Here is a 16,466-nt window from a genome sequence, read left to right as displayed (position 1 = left end):
TCCTCTTCCCGTGGGCGCCAAAATTTCCGCCTTTTACCAACAATGGCGGAAAATAACATCGGATCAGTGGGTCTTAGATCTTGTCAAGATCGGACATACTCTGGAATTTATACAGAAGCCACCAACAACGCCGCCCAGGGGTCCCCCTCCCCCTCGTCTTCACTTACTTTTCAAAGAGGCCTTAAAGATGCTCCACAAGAATGCGATAGAACCAGTTCCTCTTTCTCAGAAAGGGAAAGGATTTTATTCTCGCTTCTTCCTCGTAGAGAAAAATTCAGAGGAGTGGCGTCCAATATTGGATCTGCGAAAACTAAACAAATATCTAAAGAAACAGAGTTTTCGCATGGTAACGTTGACGGACATACTGAATTGTCTCAACAAAGGGGACTTTATGGCTTCTCTGGATCTGCAAGACGCCTACTTCCACATCCCTATTCACCCAAAACACCGGAAATACCTAAGGTTTCAATTGGCTGGCGTCCACTTTCAGTACAAGGTTCTTCCATTTGGCCTCAAATCGGCCCCCAGAATCTTCACCAAATGTTTAGCCCCAGTGGCAGCGATGTTGAGGTCCCAGGGAATACAAGTTTTCCCTTACCTCGACGATTGGCTGTTAAAAGGACCGTCGAGGGGCTCCGCAAAGAAAGCGGTCAGGAGTTCCCTAACCCTTTTTTCGAATCTGGGTCTGACTCTCAATGCAACCAAATCTCAGCTTCAACCTCGTCAGCAGCTGACCTTTCTGGGAGCGGTCTTGAACACTTGCCAGTGCAAGGCGTTCTTGACTCAGGAACGACAGACCAAACTGTTGAAACTGGCAAAACAAATATTTGCAAGAAGGTCACTTTCGGTTCGGACATTTGCTTCCCTTCTAGGGATGTGCTCCTCTGCGATCAGCCTCGTCCCTATGGCGAGACTCAGAATGAGACCATTGCAGGAGGAATTACTTCGTCAGTGGAGGCAAGTCGACGGATCGTTCGACGACCGCATCAAAGTAACTGCCAAAATGAAACAAGCCCTTCTTTGGTGGTCAAAGGCGCCACATTTGTCACCAGGCCTCACCTTTCTGCAAGACATTCCAGAGTTCACCCTGACTACAGATGCCTCCATGGAAGGTTGGGGAGGTCACCTTCAGGACCTTCAGATTCAGGGACGATGGCCTCGTCGGTACCGACAGAAACACATCAACAGCCTAGAGCTGAGGGCCATTTTTCTTTCCCTGCAAGCCTTCCTTCCCAGGATTGCAAATTCGTCAGTGCTGGTGCATACGGACAATACCACCAGCATGTACTATATCAACAAACAGGGAGGAACAAAATCTCTCACCCTGTCGCTGGAGGCTCAGGAAATGTGGGAATGGGCTCTACGCCACGGCATATCCCTCAGAGCAGAACATGTGCTAGGAGTCCAGAACTCTTAAGCCGACAACCTCAGCAGAGCTTTCACGGGCTGTCACGAATGGGAGCTCGAACAACATCAAGTAGAAAGAATCTTTCGGACTTGGGGGACACTGGCGCTGGATTTGTTCGCCACACAGCAGAACAGCAAATGCCGGTTTTATGCCAGCAGGTTTCCTCAACAGTGGTCAAGGGGAAATGCCCTTTTGATGAGATGGTCCGGAATCTTTGCGTACGCTTATCCTCCGATTCCGCTCATTCCAAGGGTACTGCAGAAGATGAAGAGGGAGCATTGCACTCTCATCCTCATTGCTCCCCGTTGGCCAAGACAGTTTTGGTTCCAGGAACTTCTTCTGCTTTCTCAGCAGCCTCCACTTCGTCTCAAACCGACAGTGTCCATGTTGACGAGGGAGGGAGGCCAGGTCCAACATCCGGATCCTCAATCGCTGCACTTGCACGCTTGGCTCCTGACTTCCTAGAGTTTAAGGATCTTAATATCTCCTCAGACTGCAGGGCGATCTTATCACAGGCTCGTGCACAAAGTACCATCAAGACATATCGCCTTAAGTGGAAACGATTCTGCGTATGGTGTGGAGAACATAATATCCATCCACTTCAAGCTCCTCCAGAAGACATCCTTCCATATCTGCTGTCATTAGCCAGGGCTGGACTCGTTTTTTCGTCCATTAAAGTGCACCTGGCGGCGATATCCAGGTTCAGGAAGAGTTCCAATAAACCATCCTTATGCTCATCATCTTTGGTCAAACAATTCCTTAAGGGGCTATTTCGAGCTTTTCCACCAGTTCGTCCTCCTCCCCAGGAGTAGGATTTTAATATTGTTCTGTCTCAACTTCTAAAAAGGCCTTTTGGGCCTATTCCCAAAGCGGAGCTAAAGTTTTTAACTTGGAAAGTGGCTATATTACTGGCTCTCACTTCAGCCCGCAGAGTCAGTGAGATACAAGCCTTCACTATTGCACAGCCTTTCTTACAATTCTCTAAAGACTTTGTGACGCTTAGAACTAACCCAAGATTAATTCCAAAGGTACCAACCCAATTCCATATCAATCAACCGGTCAAACTCAAAACTTTTTTCCCGGATCCTAAAACTTCCGTGGAGAAGGCTTTACATTCTCTGGATGTGAAACGGTGTCTGAAGTTTTATCTTCAAAAAACAAAGGACATCCGCAAATCCAATCAACTTTTTGTTGCTTATGGTCAAGCCACCTTGGGTCAAGCTGTAACGAAAGCAACTATAGCTAGATGGTTGTCTTCTACGATTATTTTCTATCATGACAAAGCCAACAAACCTTTAACAAGAAAGGTCAAAGCGCATTCTACCAGAACAATGTCAGCGTCAACGGCCCTGTTCGCTGGAGTGACGCTGGAGAACATTTGCCGAGCTGCTACGTGGAAAAGTGTGCACACTTTTACCAAACATTATTGTTTGCAGTCGGCAGTTCATGATGATACAGCAGTTGGAGAAGCAGTACTGCAGCATCTTCTTCACTAAGGTTAGACTCTTTACAGTCTTTTCTTCTTCCTTTGCCTATTTTGTGCATGTGTTTCAATCTGATGTTTTAGAGTTTTCAAATGCTGTAATGTATATAATGTACTTATGAAGGTTTTGATGCATATGTTATGTCAACAAGTTTGTGCTCTATTACCTTCCTGGTTGTGTGGGGATGTATATGGTTTATTTTGTCTCCCACCTTCCTCTAACGACAGACAGACATTGTATATATTTTTACCGTGGGACTCCCGCCTCGACGACGGGGAATGATTCAGGCATGTGAATCTATGAAAGATACCAATACTGGATAACCGTAGTTACAGGTAAGTAACTTGTTTTCTTTCATCTGAAAAGATCCTTATCTAGGAATCTGTTCCGTATTTCGTTTGGTCAGCTGATGGGCTCCGCTACCAAGAGCACAGAAGAGTTCAGGAAAGAAACTTATATGTTGTTCTAAGTCACCTCCAGAGTGGAAAAGCATCAACGCCACCTACCGGCACTAGCAAAGCACATCTCACAGATGTCACTGCCAAATAAGAGGATATTGTAGGTCATTGAACTGAATTTAGAGGTTAGTTGTGCATGCTTCATTGAATCCAGTACATTCACAGTGGTGTGGACAGTGCTTCATGACATTAATGAAAATAATATAAGGCACCTGAAGATCCCATTAAATCAGCTAATTTAACGGAGTCACTGCCTTGAGCAGTATTATTTAATAACTTAGATCTCTGCAGATACTGGTTTAATCCTTTTTTCTTTCTTCTTAGGTTTCATTAGTGTTGTCTGCCCTTCAAGCTGGAAACAAGGGTACACAGGCTTGCATCACTGCAGGGAGTTCGGTATCAGGCATTATTGCTGATCTGGACACCACCATCATGTTTGCTACTGCTGGGACGCTCAATGCTGAAAACAACGAATCATTTGCAGATCACAGGTCAGTCATCATAATGCACAAGGGTTTGTTTGCTCTCAATAGAGCAGAATGGGTTTCTCGTTGCACGGTTGTTGGCATTAGTGGTTGATGGGTCTCTTGACTTTGATATTGGTGTCACACCCACCCAATCATCTTGTAACATGTGCACACCTTCCTCACGCAAGGGCCCCAATTTGATATACACGATCTTATTGTTTTCCTTAAGCAGATTAGGTCGGAGAGGGGTTTAGATGCCACGGCTCCAGTTTCTTCGTGTATTTGAGCTTGGACCACAAACAGTACTGTCGGCCTATCTTTGTACATACCGAACATAGCACACTTCCTGAAAAAGTTAGGAAAAGCTTCAGATGACCTAATGACTAATCTCAGTAATAGATTTACATGCAACATAGGAGTGCTGTTTTAAATAAATCAATGATGTATTGATGTGATCATCTCTGCTGATTTTCAGCTGCACCCCTCCTTTTCATTCTTTTTTTTTCCAAAAACCTTTATTGACAAAAATCAAGACAGACACAGTACAGCGTGCAAGAGAACAGTGCAATACACAAAATAAAAGGCAGAACATGCGTGCGCTCTCCATGATACATTGGTGTCAATTGTCAACACAGTGAATAATATAAAGAGAGTATCACAGCTCCATCACAGCAAGATCCCTCCCAAATGGGAAAACCCAAATCAAGCGCCTCCTTTTCATTCTTAATACAGAAAAATAGCTTCAGAAGGAAGTAGAAGCTGCTCTGCTGAGATGCTGTGGGGTGCATTGTTTTCAGTCTGCAGTGTCCCCACAGTGGTGGTGCTGGTCTGTGTTTTACCATGTATTCCAAGGGTTGGAAGTGTAGAGTAGTAGCAGCAAGTGTGCATTGTGAGCATCTGCACAGTCCACATAAGAATGCAGTGGCAAGAAACTTTGTGTCAAAACTATGACAATAATGCACACACAAATATTGTGCGATCTCTGCAGCTGAGATTTACCTTTGTTTCATGTACCTCGTACTTCTGTTCCAGTCGATATTGCTACGTGATTGTTCTGGCATCCCTTCCATTGTGGATCCATTGAAGGTGGGTTTCATGGCACTGCTAGCAGGCAAGATGCTCAGTACCAATTTGCAGGATGGGGACATGGTGGCACTAGGAAGGCCTGTTGAAAAAAAACCAGGCATGCTAGGAAACCTTCCCTTAAGGCAGCTGGCAAATGTGCCTGGTTGATTCATTAGCATTCTCAGACCTGAATCCTTTTAGGTTTACTTTGTGGCAATTAAATTAGAACATGGCATGTGTATTTGTAAAGCACACATTCACCCAGTAGGGTATCTTGGCCTTGAATAACCCACAAGAACTCTTATCTTGAGATCTTCCCACTTGGGAATAGCAAATTACATGACTGTACACACAAACCCAGATTGTCTGTTGAATTAGGTTTTTATCTGTCACCTGCATTCAGGATGCGTTCTAGAAATCCATCTACCACAATCGCCTTTGCTATGTTCTGGGTTCCACAGGCATGTGCTGTCATCCATTCTTCTATCACTGAAAAGTCATTAAAGGACATTCATCTCCATAGGCTGGTTATCTCATTGTCACTTCCCTCTGCATGCTCTTCACCTTCAATTCCTCATTAACCTCACCTCCGCAACTCCAAATGTTCACCTCCATCTCCTTCTCATCAGTATAATTTTTCAAATTGACGTTTTGCTGTCTTTTTTTTACCGCTTTATATTTTACATTGATTTTCAACCACTTCTTGGTGACGTGCACATCTTGCTTCATTTCATTCCTGTCATCCATTTTAGTTAATTTTCTGTCTTGAACATCCTTTCTCTTCCTGCACTTTCTAGTTATGTGGCACCTTTTCTACTCGTTGTTTAATTCATCTTTCCTTATCCCCCATCACACCAGAATTGACTGTCTCAGTCTCATCTGTCCAGGCGGACTCCCTGCCATGTCCTCAGCATCTTTTCTAGTGTGTGACTGGACATAACCAACACCAAACCAATCTACATCTCGATTCCTTATTCATATCCCATTTAGAAATGTTCTCTCACTTGTTCAGAACTTCTATGGGTAGGAAAATGAGTTCATGCACCGTTTGACCTCTAATGACATTAGAGTGACACCAAGCCTTGCACTTAGCCCACCGAAAGCCTTCAGTGTGCTCCTAAGGAAACAGAGGAAGGGTAAAGAGTTGGAAATACAGGATAAACAGAACAACTAACGCCATGTTTATTTTGTTTTCATGCTGCTGCTTTCATGATCTCTGGACCACGGTGGCAGAGGAATTGGTCGCGATATCGAAGTACAAGTCAGTGGTAGCATGCCCTACCTCAAATTCATGCCCATGGTCTTACCTCTTGTCGGAAGGGTAACCGAGGGAGTTGTCGTGGACCGGATTCAGACAAATGGGTTCCTCCACAGCCTGTTGCTTAGTGTCAGGCATCAGCATGGGGGACCAAGATTGCCCTGCTGTTCACATGGGATGATATTCTGACCATAATTGACCCTGGGAAGGTGCATACTGGTGCTGCTGGAGGTCTTGCTAGCCGATGGTATATTTCTAAAATGGCTGGTGCACACAGCAGGTGTTTCCCGAAGCAGTAATGTTTTATATGTTATCTCAGTCACAGAAGCTACTAGGTAACATTATGAGGATTAGCGCCTCAGCCTCTCTTCCCTTCCTCACCGATTCCTACTAACCACGGTTGTCTATTTTTATGTGCACTCTGAGCTTAGTGGGAGAGAGCTAGGTTGCAATTTGTGTCATTGACACCCAGCTACATACCTCTAAATAGTCCGAATTTGCAATACCTCATCCCCATTTATTGACCCTCAGTTCATCAAGATTTGAATGTGGAAAAGTTGGCTACAATTAAAGACTGCAGAAACAGAGGCAAATTGATTTCTGTTTCTGTTGAGATGTAGGTCTTTTGCTAACTTGTAATTTGACCTCAGTAATAGCTGGTTTTCCGGTCTCTGTAAAAATCTGTATTCTCACTATAGAAAGCACAAAATGGTCATCTCTCCCAGGCGAAACAGGACTTGCAGTGCTTGGAAGATTTAGAGGTAACATTACTTATTATGAAAATTTAGGCAACTCAAGCCCCACCATATTTGACTTCAAACATGCAGTAATGTATATATGAGATCGCGCAGATCAGAGCTCTTTGCCTTTTGATTGCGCCCTCATTCAGGCTGCCCATTGCAATAAAGAGAACGTTTGCCGGACCCCCCCATTTTGTGAATAGTCTTTCATCTTGACTATGAAGACAGAAACACTTTCACCCATTTCAGATTCAAAACTTCTATTAAAATAATCTTTCTTCTTGGGCTTTTTCATTGCTTTCTGTCATGTGTTCATCTCCTTGTTGACAAGTAGTTTGGGACACTTTGCCAAAAGTTAGGTCTGTAGGTGCTCTCCCCTTTTCTAGTGAGTTGTTGCTTGATTAATCATCTGCTTAGATGTCCCATATATCCAAAAGATTGTAGTTTTACTGAAGCCACACTCTCTGCAATCTAATCTGATCCTTTACTCCTCTCATGATATTGAAACTGTTTACGTTGGTATGCTATGGCTATTTATAATGTAAGAGTCAAGATTGACAATCAATTGACCATGGCCCTTCAGAGTGCATCAGTAGATGGATCTTGATATGCTCTTCTGAGATCTCGCAAAACATTCCTGTTTCTGCTTCCTTCCCAGGCACAGAGAGCGGTAATTCATGTGCGTATACTTCTCGTCTGGATTGTGCCAGTGTTCTATACCTGGGCTTGTCGGCTGCAAGTCGTATAAAATGCAGGAGGTAGGCTACTATGTAAGATTCCCCTGCAGTGTCAATCCTCCATTACTTGAAGGAGCTGCATTGGCTGCCAGTCAAGAAGCGGATCCAATTCAAAACATTGGTCCTAGCATATAGAACGTTCTGTTGTATAGGCCCTCCTCACCTCTCAAATAGGGTCATTCAATACTGTCCTGCCAGGATTCCTCAGTCCACCGATGCAGGGCTACTGTGTTTTTTTCGAAAACTAAACGTAAAAAGTTGGGTGGTTTCTTTTTTCTTTCCTTGCTGCTCATGCTTGGAATCGCCTCCCTTATGTAGCTCCATAAGATAAGAATTGAAGGCCAATTTCAAAAGACCTTTAAAACCTGGTAGTTCGGAATCGCTTACTAGGGCCAGCTGCTTCTGGTAGTTTGCGGGGCTATGCTGGGTGTGCTCTCTTAGCCCCAGGACACTCTTTGGAGTAGCTGCGCCCTTTAGAAGTCCTTGATTGAGTGATTGGTATTTGCAATACTGATGGGGAATCCCTCTCAATACTCATACTTCTTGACCTCTCTGCTGTGTTTGAGGGACTTGTTCATAGTGCGCTCCTTGACTGACACTTCCGAGCCACGACAGCTGATGGGCTCACCATCACGTTTTTGTTCCTCATTTGCAGGCCAAGAATAACATGTCTGCATCTGGACTTACCTTTATTATTGTTTACACGCTACATCTCAAGCACCTTTTCAGAGACTGCGACATGGCCTATCATTCTTATGCCGATGAGTCACAAGTATGCTCTCCCATCAATGCCACTGTAATAAGCTGATTTTTCATCATTCATCATCTCAAGAGTCCTGACTTTAATGACTTTCAATCTCCAAGAATTGGTTGTTGTCTCTTGTATGTATTCCAGGATAGAGTATGCCAGTGCACTCTTTTCCAACCTCCCTTAGTAATACCTTAACGGCCTCCAGTGAGTAAAGATTGTTAATGTCTGCCTGTACACTGCCCTACAACATTACACTCTATCTCTGCTTTTTTCCAGCCTCACTAATAGCTGCCCATCCACACTAGGATAAAAGTCCAGATTCTGTGTGTCTTGCTAATGCACCACTTTATTCTCCATGAGAGGTTTTCTCCTCCCTCCTCCAGTTCAGCTCTGATACGTTTGCCGTGCTGGGAGCAGCCACCTCTAGACACTCCAACTGGGGCTTTCTCTGTCACGCCTCATGAACTGTAAACAAGGTCTCTAATGTAGCCGTGCCCAGAAAGATTTTGAAGACTCTTCTCTGCAGTTTTTCTTTACTTCTTCTATCCTGTTTTATGTGTTTTTTTACCAAATATAAATTGACAAAGCCAACAATTTCACAGACTCAGTGGCAAATCCAGGATCTTGAGGCTTAATGAAATAATTATATTTAGGAATTCACAGATTTCAAATAAATCTTAAAAATATGTCTGCAGAAAGCCAGTTTGAAATGGGTTACAGTGACGAAGTAAAACGAGAAAATGAAATAGATGAGACTAAGTTTGACATAGCCTTTGTCTACTGTGGCCAAGAGCAGGAGCAGGGTCACACAGAGACTCATCTGCAAAAGGTGGAGCAGATAGTGAATGAAGTAGAGGGCGGCAAGGAGGAGTTAATGTTAGGAGGGAACATGGGAGGAAAAGATCGGGTAGGTAGTAGGAGGTTGTAAACATCACTGAGTGAGGCGCTGTGGGACAAGGAGTGCAAAGAGCAGATGGGGGCATTCAAGAAGAAGAAATTGAAAGTGAAACAAACGTAGACTGTGTCATATGGTTGCAGTGATTGGAATGTAGCAAGAAAGAAAGAAAGAGAGAGTCTTCTGAAATAGAAGAATAAACAAACCTGATTTAAACCAATATGCCCCTTATATAGGATCTCAGTCTGTTAGCGTTGCGCCAGTGGGCATACACGGCGGCTTCGGGTTAATGTCTGTGGACTATTTCAATAAGCAATAGCAAAGCCAAAACGTGAAGCACGATTTGTTGTAGGAGTTTGATATAGTGCGAACTCGACCCGAAGGGAGTCGGGTATCCGAGGCTTTACATGTGCTCCAGTTTCGTTACAGACGGACACATTCATTTTGTTAGGCACGGGGACGTTAAGTGATTTGCCCAGAATCACATGTTGTTGAGCGTCCCTGCCGAGATTCGAACCCGGTTCCCCAGATTCGAGGTCGACCGCTCTAGCCGTTAGGCCACATCCTCTCGGTTTGGCAACCAGAAGCGGCCTGTGGTGCGGGTGAGGAGCTAGCTCCTGGGGGCCCTCTCAGTACAAGTGATTGGCTGGGGTGGGGGGCGCCATGTATTCTGCAGGGGGGGGCTTCCAGTTTCGTTAGTACACTGGCCGTCACCACACCCAGCAATGTGGAGTGAAATGATCTGGAGGACAATGGAGAGGTTTCCACATGGCATTACTCCCGCCACTCCTAGCCTTCACTCCTCCCTCAACAGCGCCCCCCCCCCATTCTCTGCACTCAACACATTCCAGACCTACACCCCACCCTCAACATCTCCCCCCCCACCTCCTGCACTCCCGCCACTCCTAGCCTCCACTCTTCCCTCAACCGTTCACTCCCCACCCTTAGCTCCCCCTCCACTCCTGGTCCCCACTCCCCCCTCAACATCTCCCCCCCACTCTCACTCCCCATTACTACACTTGCACCCCCGCAACGACCAGTCTCCACACGTCTCGCATTTGCCTTACCCCTCCTGTCACTGATTACCCTTCCAATAACTCTAATACCATACCCAACGGCACGCTGGACACAATCATGACCACCCTCCTCCAAGTGAAAGAAGAACTCCACACGCTCAGAGTTACTCCTCACGCACACCGAGCACCCCCCCCTCACCTCCACTTCTCAACGAATCAACAACTCCCCCTCACATCCTAGTCACCCCTTACATGGGACCTCTATCCCCTCTCGCAATACCTCCAACCGGCCTCAGCGCATTATCAAGACACATCCTAATCGCTCCTTACATTGGACCTCTATCCCATCTCGCAATACCGCCAACCGCCCCCAGCGCGCTATCAAGACTCTCTCGGACCGCGACATACACACCCTTCTCAGCACATATGCCCCGGCAACCCAAAACAGCTTAGCCACCACACACATGTCCATTCCTACGATTGTCTCCAACCCTATCAGGCACCCCACGCATAGCAACAGAGGCTCTGTTCCCAACAACCTCACTAAAGTCCCTCTCACTATGGACCCCTCCACCTCCCCTTGCACCCCCAGACTCAAATGCACACTTCTCAACTGTAGATCGGCCCAAAAACACTCGTCGGAGGTCGCTGACCTCATCTTGTCTAGGAACCTTGACCTGGCCATACTAACTGAAACATGGTTAACTGAATCCTCCAATCCTATCATGGATATCCTAGTCCCCCCCAACTACTGCATCACTAGACTTGACAGGTCCAACAAGACAGGTGGCGGAATCGCCTGCATTTACAAGAGCAACCTCTCTATTAATAAAGTCACCGCCCCTTCTCTTACCTCCTGTGAATACTTCTGCCTTGATGTCATCAGTGAGAACAAACCTGTATGTTCACTACACATCATGTACCACCCCCCGGGGGACAACCTCGTCTTCTCCCAACAACTCATGGACACAATGTCAATCAACGCAGGACGGCAAAACACACAAATTTACCTTGGTGACTACAAGCTCCATTGGAATGACTGCAGTGACGCAGTAGTTAATAGCCTCAAAAATGTCCTTAACGCTTCTGACCTCACTCAAATTTGCAATGCCCCGACACATGACAAAGGCTCTATCCTCGACCTGGTCATCTCCAAAGAAGGCACCATTCAACTTGACTCAATCCAACCTTGTGACTGGTCAGACCACCATATTATCACATTTCTTATCAAGGAAAAAGTAAAACTCATCCCAGTGCAATACTCCATGCCCAAAGTTTGGAAAAGAGACATGAGGAAACTCAATCCAAACTCTCTACCCCCTAACAGCTGCAATCTCCTACTCCCCCCGACCGACGTTACTGACGTTCAGCACCTAACTGACCACTATCTCAACTCCATGGCCTCAATAATCAATGAGGCCGCTCCAATGCAACTGAAAAGAGTATCCACTAAGATATCCAACCCCTGGTACAACGGGAGTCTCAATGAAGAGAGACGGGCTATGCGAACGGCAGAGCGCACCTGGAGATCAGTTCCCTCGACATTGCATCTTAAAACTCTGAGGAAAAAGAGAAATGCATACTTCAGGAAAATAAAACGCTCAAAGTCAGAGTTCTTCAGACTCCAGCTAGACCAAGCAAAAAACCATCCAAGTAAATTGTTCGAGCTAATCCGATCTCAATCTAAGGAACAACCCCCAGCTGTCGACATTATGAGCACTACTCCTTCCTGTGAAGATTTCTCTGCTTTCTTTAACAAAAAAACGGACAATATAAGGAGCGACCTCCTCAATGACGCAAAACTTTACTCAACACCCAACTGCATAACACCCAATAAACTAAAAAACAATGCGACATGGTCATCCTTTGACACCTACTCTGAAGAAGAAATTGACAGAATACTCAGTACCCTAAAACCATCCAATCACCTCACTGACCCTCTTCCTGCTAACGCCGTAAAAGACTTCATCCCTCTGCTCCTCCCACTCTGGACTAAAATTATCAATAGCTCACTACAACAAGGAACCATCCCGGACTCCCTCAAAGTTGGACAAGTTACACCTTTACTGAAGAAACCAACAGCCGACCCCACTGATCTAAGCAACTACCGTCCGATTACCAACATTCCCACTTTCGCCAAACTTTTAGAAAAATGCGTCCAACTACAAATGACAAAGCACATAGAACAGTTTGATCTCCTCAACCCACATCAATCAGGCTTCCGAGCAGGGCACAGCACTGAAACCGCTATGACTCACATAATTGACGACGCCTTCCAAATCTTAGATCAAAATAATACCTGCCTCCTCATCCTTCTTGATCTCTCTTCAGCATTCAACACAGTGAAACATGAGAACTTACTCGAACTCCTAAAGACAAGAATGGGCTTCTCTGGGACTGTGCTTCGTTGGTTCACTTCCTTTCTACACAACAGGTCTCAAAAATTCAAGAGCAAAAACATGATGTCTTCCCCAGTACCGGTATCGTTAGGTGTCCCTCAAGGATCCTCCCTATACCCTACTTTGTTCAACCTAGTTATGGAACCTCTCACCACCCTGCTACAAGCATCCAATGTACACTTTCACATGTACGCCGATGACACTCAACTATATCTCAAGCTACAATCCCCCAAAGACATCCTGAGTCTGAATTCAACGATCAGAAGCACCCAATCTTGGCTGGCCGATAATCACCTCAAACTCAATGCTATGAAGACTGAGTTCCTCCTAATCTCACCTCCCACGAAAATATCTTTCGCACAAACATGGCTTAAGCACCTAACAGCACTCAATGTCCAACCGACCATCGTGGACTCAGCAAAATTCTTAGGCATAACACTTGACACCAACCTCAACATGCAGCAGCATATCAGCAAGGCTACTAAGGGGGCGAACTTCCAAATAAATACCTTGTGGAAACTGAAACCCTTCCTCCCAGCAAAAGACTTCCAAACAGCAGTACAAGCACTAGTCATCCCTCGCATAGACTACGGCAGCGTGGCCCTCTGCGGCCTCCCCCTAACGACAACTGCACCCCTCAGAGCGTCACTAAATGCGGCAGCAAGACTCATCACTGGATCAAAAAAGCATTCACATATCTCCCCTGACTTCAAATCCTTGAACTGGCTGCCTCTTGAAGCCAGAATACAGCTGAAAATTGCCTGCATGACGCACAAGGCTATACACCTGAAATCACCCAGCTACCTCACTCATAAGTTGACAATTTCCGGCGGGTCCAGAACTACCAGGAGCACAAACAATCTTCTGCTGAAACCGCGAAGATTCCGGAAGGAAAAAACTTACAAACGCTCCTTCTCTGGAATGGCGCCCAGGATCTGGAACGCACTTCCTCCCGAAACGAGGCTCATCTCCTCCTCCCTTCTTTTTAAGAAAGAAGTCAAAAATATCCTTGTGGCTAAATACACTTGAACAATTCGTTTGATTTACATTGCGTCGAACAGTATTACCAGTATTTTATTATGATATAGCCTATATATTCCTATGCACGTGTGTTTTGACTTATATTAGACTAAAGTGCTTAGATCCTTGCTCCCTCATATTAGTTTTTTTCTCTATTTCTGTATTATTTACATTGTTTCGATGACCTACGCTCCAACTATGCCATGCTACCTCATACCTGTACTATACGTAATATTTTTGCTATGTACATGAACTTGATGATCTACCTCCCTACTATGCCCCCTTGTTCCCCTACCCTTCCACCTGCCTGTGTAAAGCGCTCTGTTATCTGCAAAGATCTTGTTTGCGCTATATAAAACTTTCAAAATAAATAAATTACTTCAAGCCCATTGCAGCCTTCCTCAAAGACACAGTACCATGACTTTAAGAAGTGGCCGGGGTTTGAAGGAGGCCCACCAAAGCCCATTGTTTTGAGCCCAAAAACCTGCATGTACTTTTTAACCGATTGCATTCCCACTTAAATATTGGTGTCGCAACCAATGTTGTCACTGTCCTCAGTTTCTCCTTCAATTCATCAATTCAGTCCCCAATATCAGATTTTTGTGATCTCAAATACAGTAACATAGTACCCTGATTTTTGCTAGTCATTTTTATTAAGTACACATTCGTTTTCTCAGCGCAAGCTTTTATTTTAACCAAATAGTTTCACTTGATCCCTAATTATCAACTTTTCCACCTTTTAAAAAAATAAAGGTTTTTCGACATCTTAGGTCTTTCTCTATTGTTCCCAATGTAAGGGTACTCTGACACCTAGTGGTAGAAGTGAAAACTGCTATTCAAACCTGTATGAACATTATATGATCAGGATCACGCATACCTCGTGTCATATACATGGCCTTGGGCCCGTCATCTGCGCACCAGCTTTTTTAGGGACTACCACCTGCTACTTAACGATATCATACCCGCAGGCCAGCGCCTCACACTTTTCTTTGCTTTTGTTGATTTTTGAACTCAGTCTGTGCTGCAATGCTCTGAATTCCTGCCATGTGAAAAGGGACGTAAGCAGTCTGCAGTAACCCTGGGCGAAGTACTACACTACGCTCGCGGAGTTTGCGAAGTTTTCGCAACTTCGCACTACGCGAGCTGCACGTAGCACAGTGCGAACATGCGTAGTGCAGCGGTCATTTTTTGCTTGTTCGCGGTCCTGAACGTCATGTTCGCGACCGCTAGCAAGCAAAATGACATCCCGGCGAGATTCTCAACGCGAGGAGGTCAGGTTTCTCATTGTGAGTGGTTGCGCATGCTCGCGACCGCTCTCAATGAGAAACTACCTGTTCGCGTTGAGAAAGCTGCCGCTCGAGTAATAATCTACTCGAGCAGCAGAAAACTACAGCTCGCATTGTGCAAGATGCAGTTTTCAATGCTTGCACAGTGCCGGATGCTTGTCCGCACTGTGCAATCATTGAAAACGCATCTTGCACAGTGCGAACATGCTACTACGCAGCTCGCGTAGTGCTACGTGAAGTTCGCGTAGTGCGAAGTGCACTTCGCGTAGCTTCGCGTAGCGCTACTTCGCGAACTACGCCCACCCTTAGTCTGCAGCAAATGACCTGCATACTCATTGCAAAGTTCAGACTGGGAACCCCCGGTCCTATGCTTTTCTGCCCGCTCTGTCCCATCAGGACAGGACCTCCGAAAAGATAAATGGCATTTATGATCCGAATCCTAGTTATGAAGGACACTGGGGCTGTTTGGCTCAGTATCGATCACCTCCTTGATCAGTGAAGAAGTGTGTGCTCCTACCCAGAGACTGGGAAAGCATACCCTCAGTCAGGGCTTTAAGTGGGCCGGGTCTCCAGGGGTCTGAGCACCGGCAGTTTTTTTATGGGGGCCTCGAAACGGGTCTCTATCGGGCTCTGTTTTGAGCCCTGGCACAGGTGATCCGTTTTTTTTCCAGGACTGCAGTTTGCTGTCACTGTAGTCTGGAACAAAGTGCCAGGGCGCAAAACAGCCCGATAGAGACCCGTTTCGAGACAGCAAGTACATGGATGTGCGCTGCCCTCACTTTTCACTAGCGGAGAAGTTACGGCATGACGTCATGCCAGGTGAGCGCTGTGGGGGAAGGGAAATCCTTTAAAGAGTCATTTTCTTTATGGATTTCCCTTCTCTTTATGTAACGGAAGAGGAGCAACATTGTGGTGGTGTCACCGGGGCTTTAACTGGAAGCTTTTTCAATATTATATGTAACAAGCCGTAGTTGCAGCTTATTTATCTTATGCAGCTAATAACCATTGACAAAGCCAATAGTACGTACTTGTAAGTATGATGTTACTTGTTGTATCCCATATCTGGATGCAATGACAGAAGCAGCAAAATACAAGTCGGGCAGCACATAAGTGTTTTAAAGCCACGCCCCTAATTACACGGGCCACGCCCCTTTGAGAGACCCCCCAGTTTTTTCATCCCACTTAAAGGCCTGCCCTCAGTGGCCAAACTCAATGTGTGTTAATAACCACTGATGTTAATACAGTGGGACGAACAATCATTTTCCCTAGTATCTGACTTGTTCCTGTCCCCTCTAAATATTCAGTAAAGAGGCCTTTCTGATGGATACATCTGTACCTGTGGATTCCACACCTTTTGAATATCCCACTGCGCCAGCATTCCACGGAAATGTTTCTTTCTCGATCTCCCACGTCCACGAGGACATGGTAATGCCCATGGCTCCGCGCGCGACTCCACGCGATGTCATCGTGAGCCATAAGAGG

At 45.5% G+C, this 16,466-nt stretch overlaps 1 protein-coding gene across 2 annotated transcripts in view; it reads left to right on the top strand.

Moving 5' to 3' along the window:
* The window catches only part of TLN2 (talin 2), a 1,508,116-nt gene that overhangs the window by 1,287,589 nt on the left and 204,061 nt on the right, over window positions 1-16,466 (top strand). For both annotated transcript variants that reach the window (XM_078684194.1, XM_078684193.1), the window contains exon 49: window positions 3,675-3,841. In XM_078684194.1, coding sequence (XP_078540320.1) covers window positions 3,675-3,841 — 167 coding nt within the window. The remainder of the gene's footprint in view (window positions 1-3,674; window positions 3,842-16,466) is intronic.

The sequence above is a fragment of the Lissotriton helveticus genome, chromosome 3_2, assembly GCF_964261635.1.
Source record: "Lissotriton helveticus chromosome 3_2, aLisHel1.1, whole genome shotgun sequence".
Taxonomy (NCBI): Eukaryota; Metazoa; Chordata; class Amphibia; order Caudata; family Salamandridae; genus Lissotriton; species Lissotriton helveticus.
This window is presented reverse-complemented; position numbering and strand designations above follow the sequence as displayed.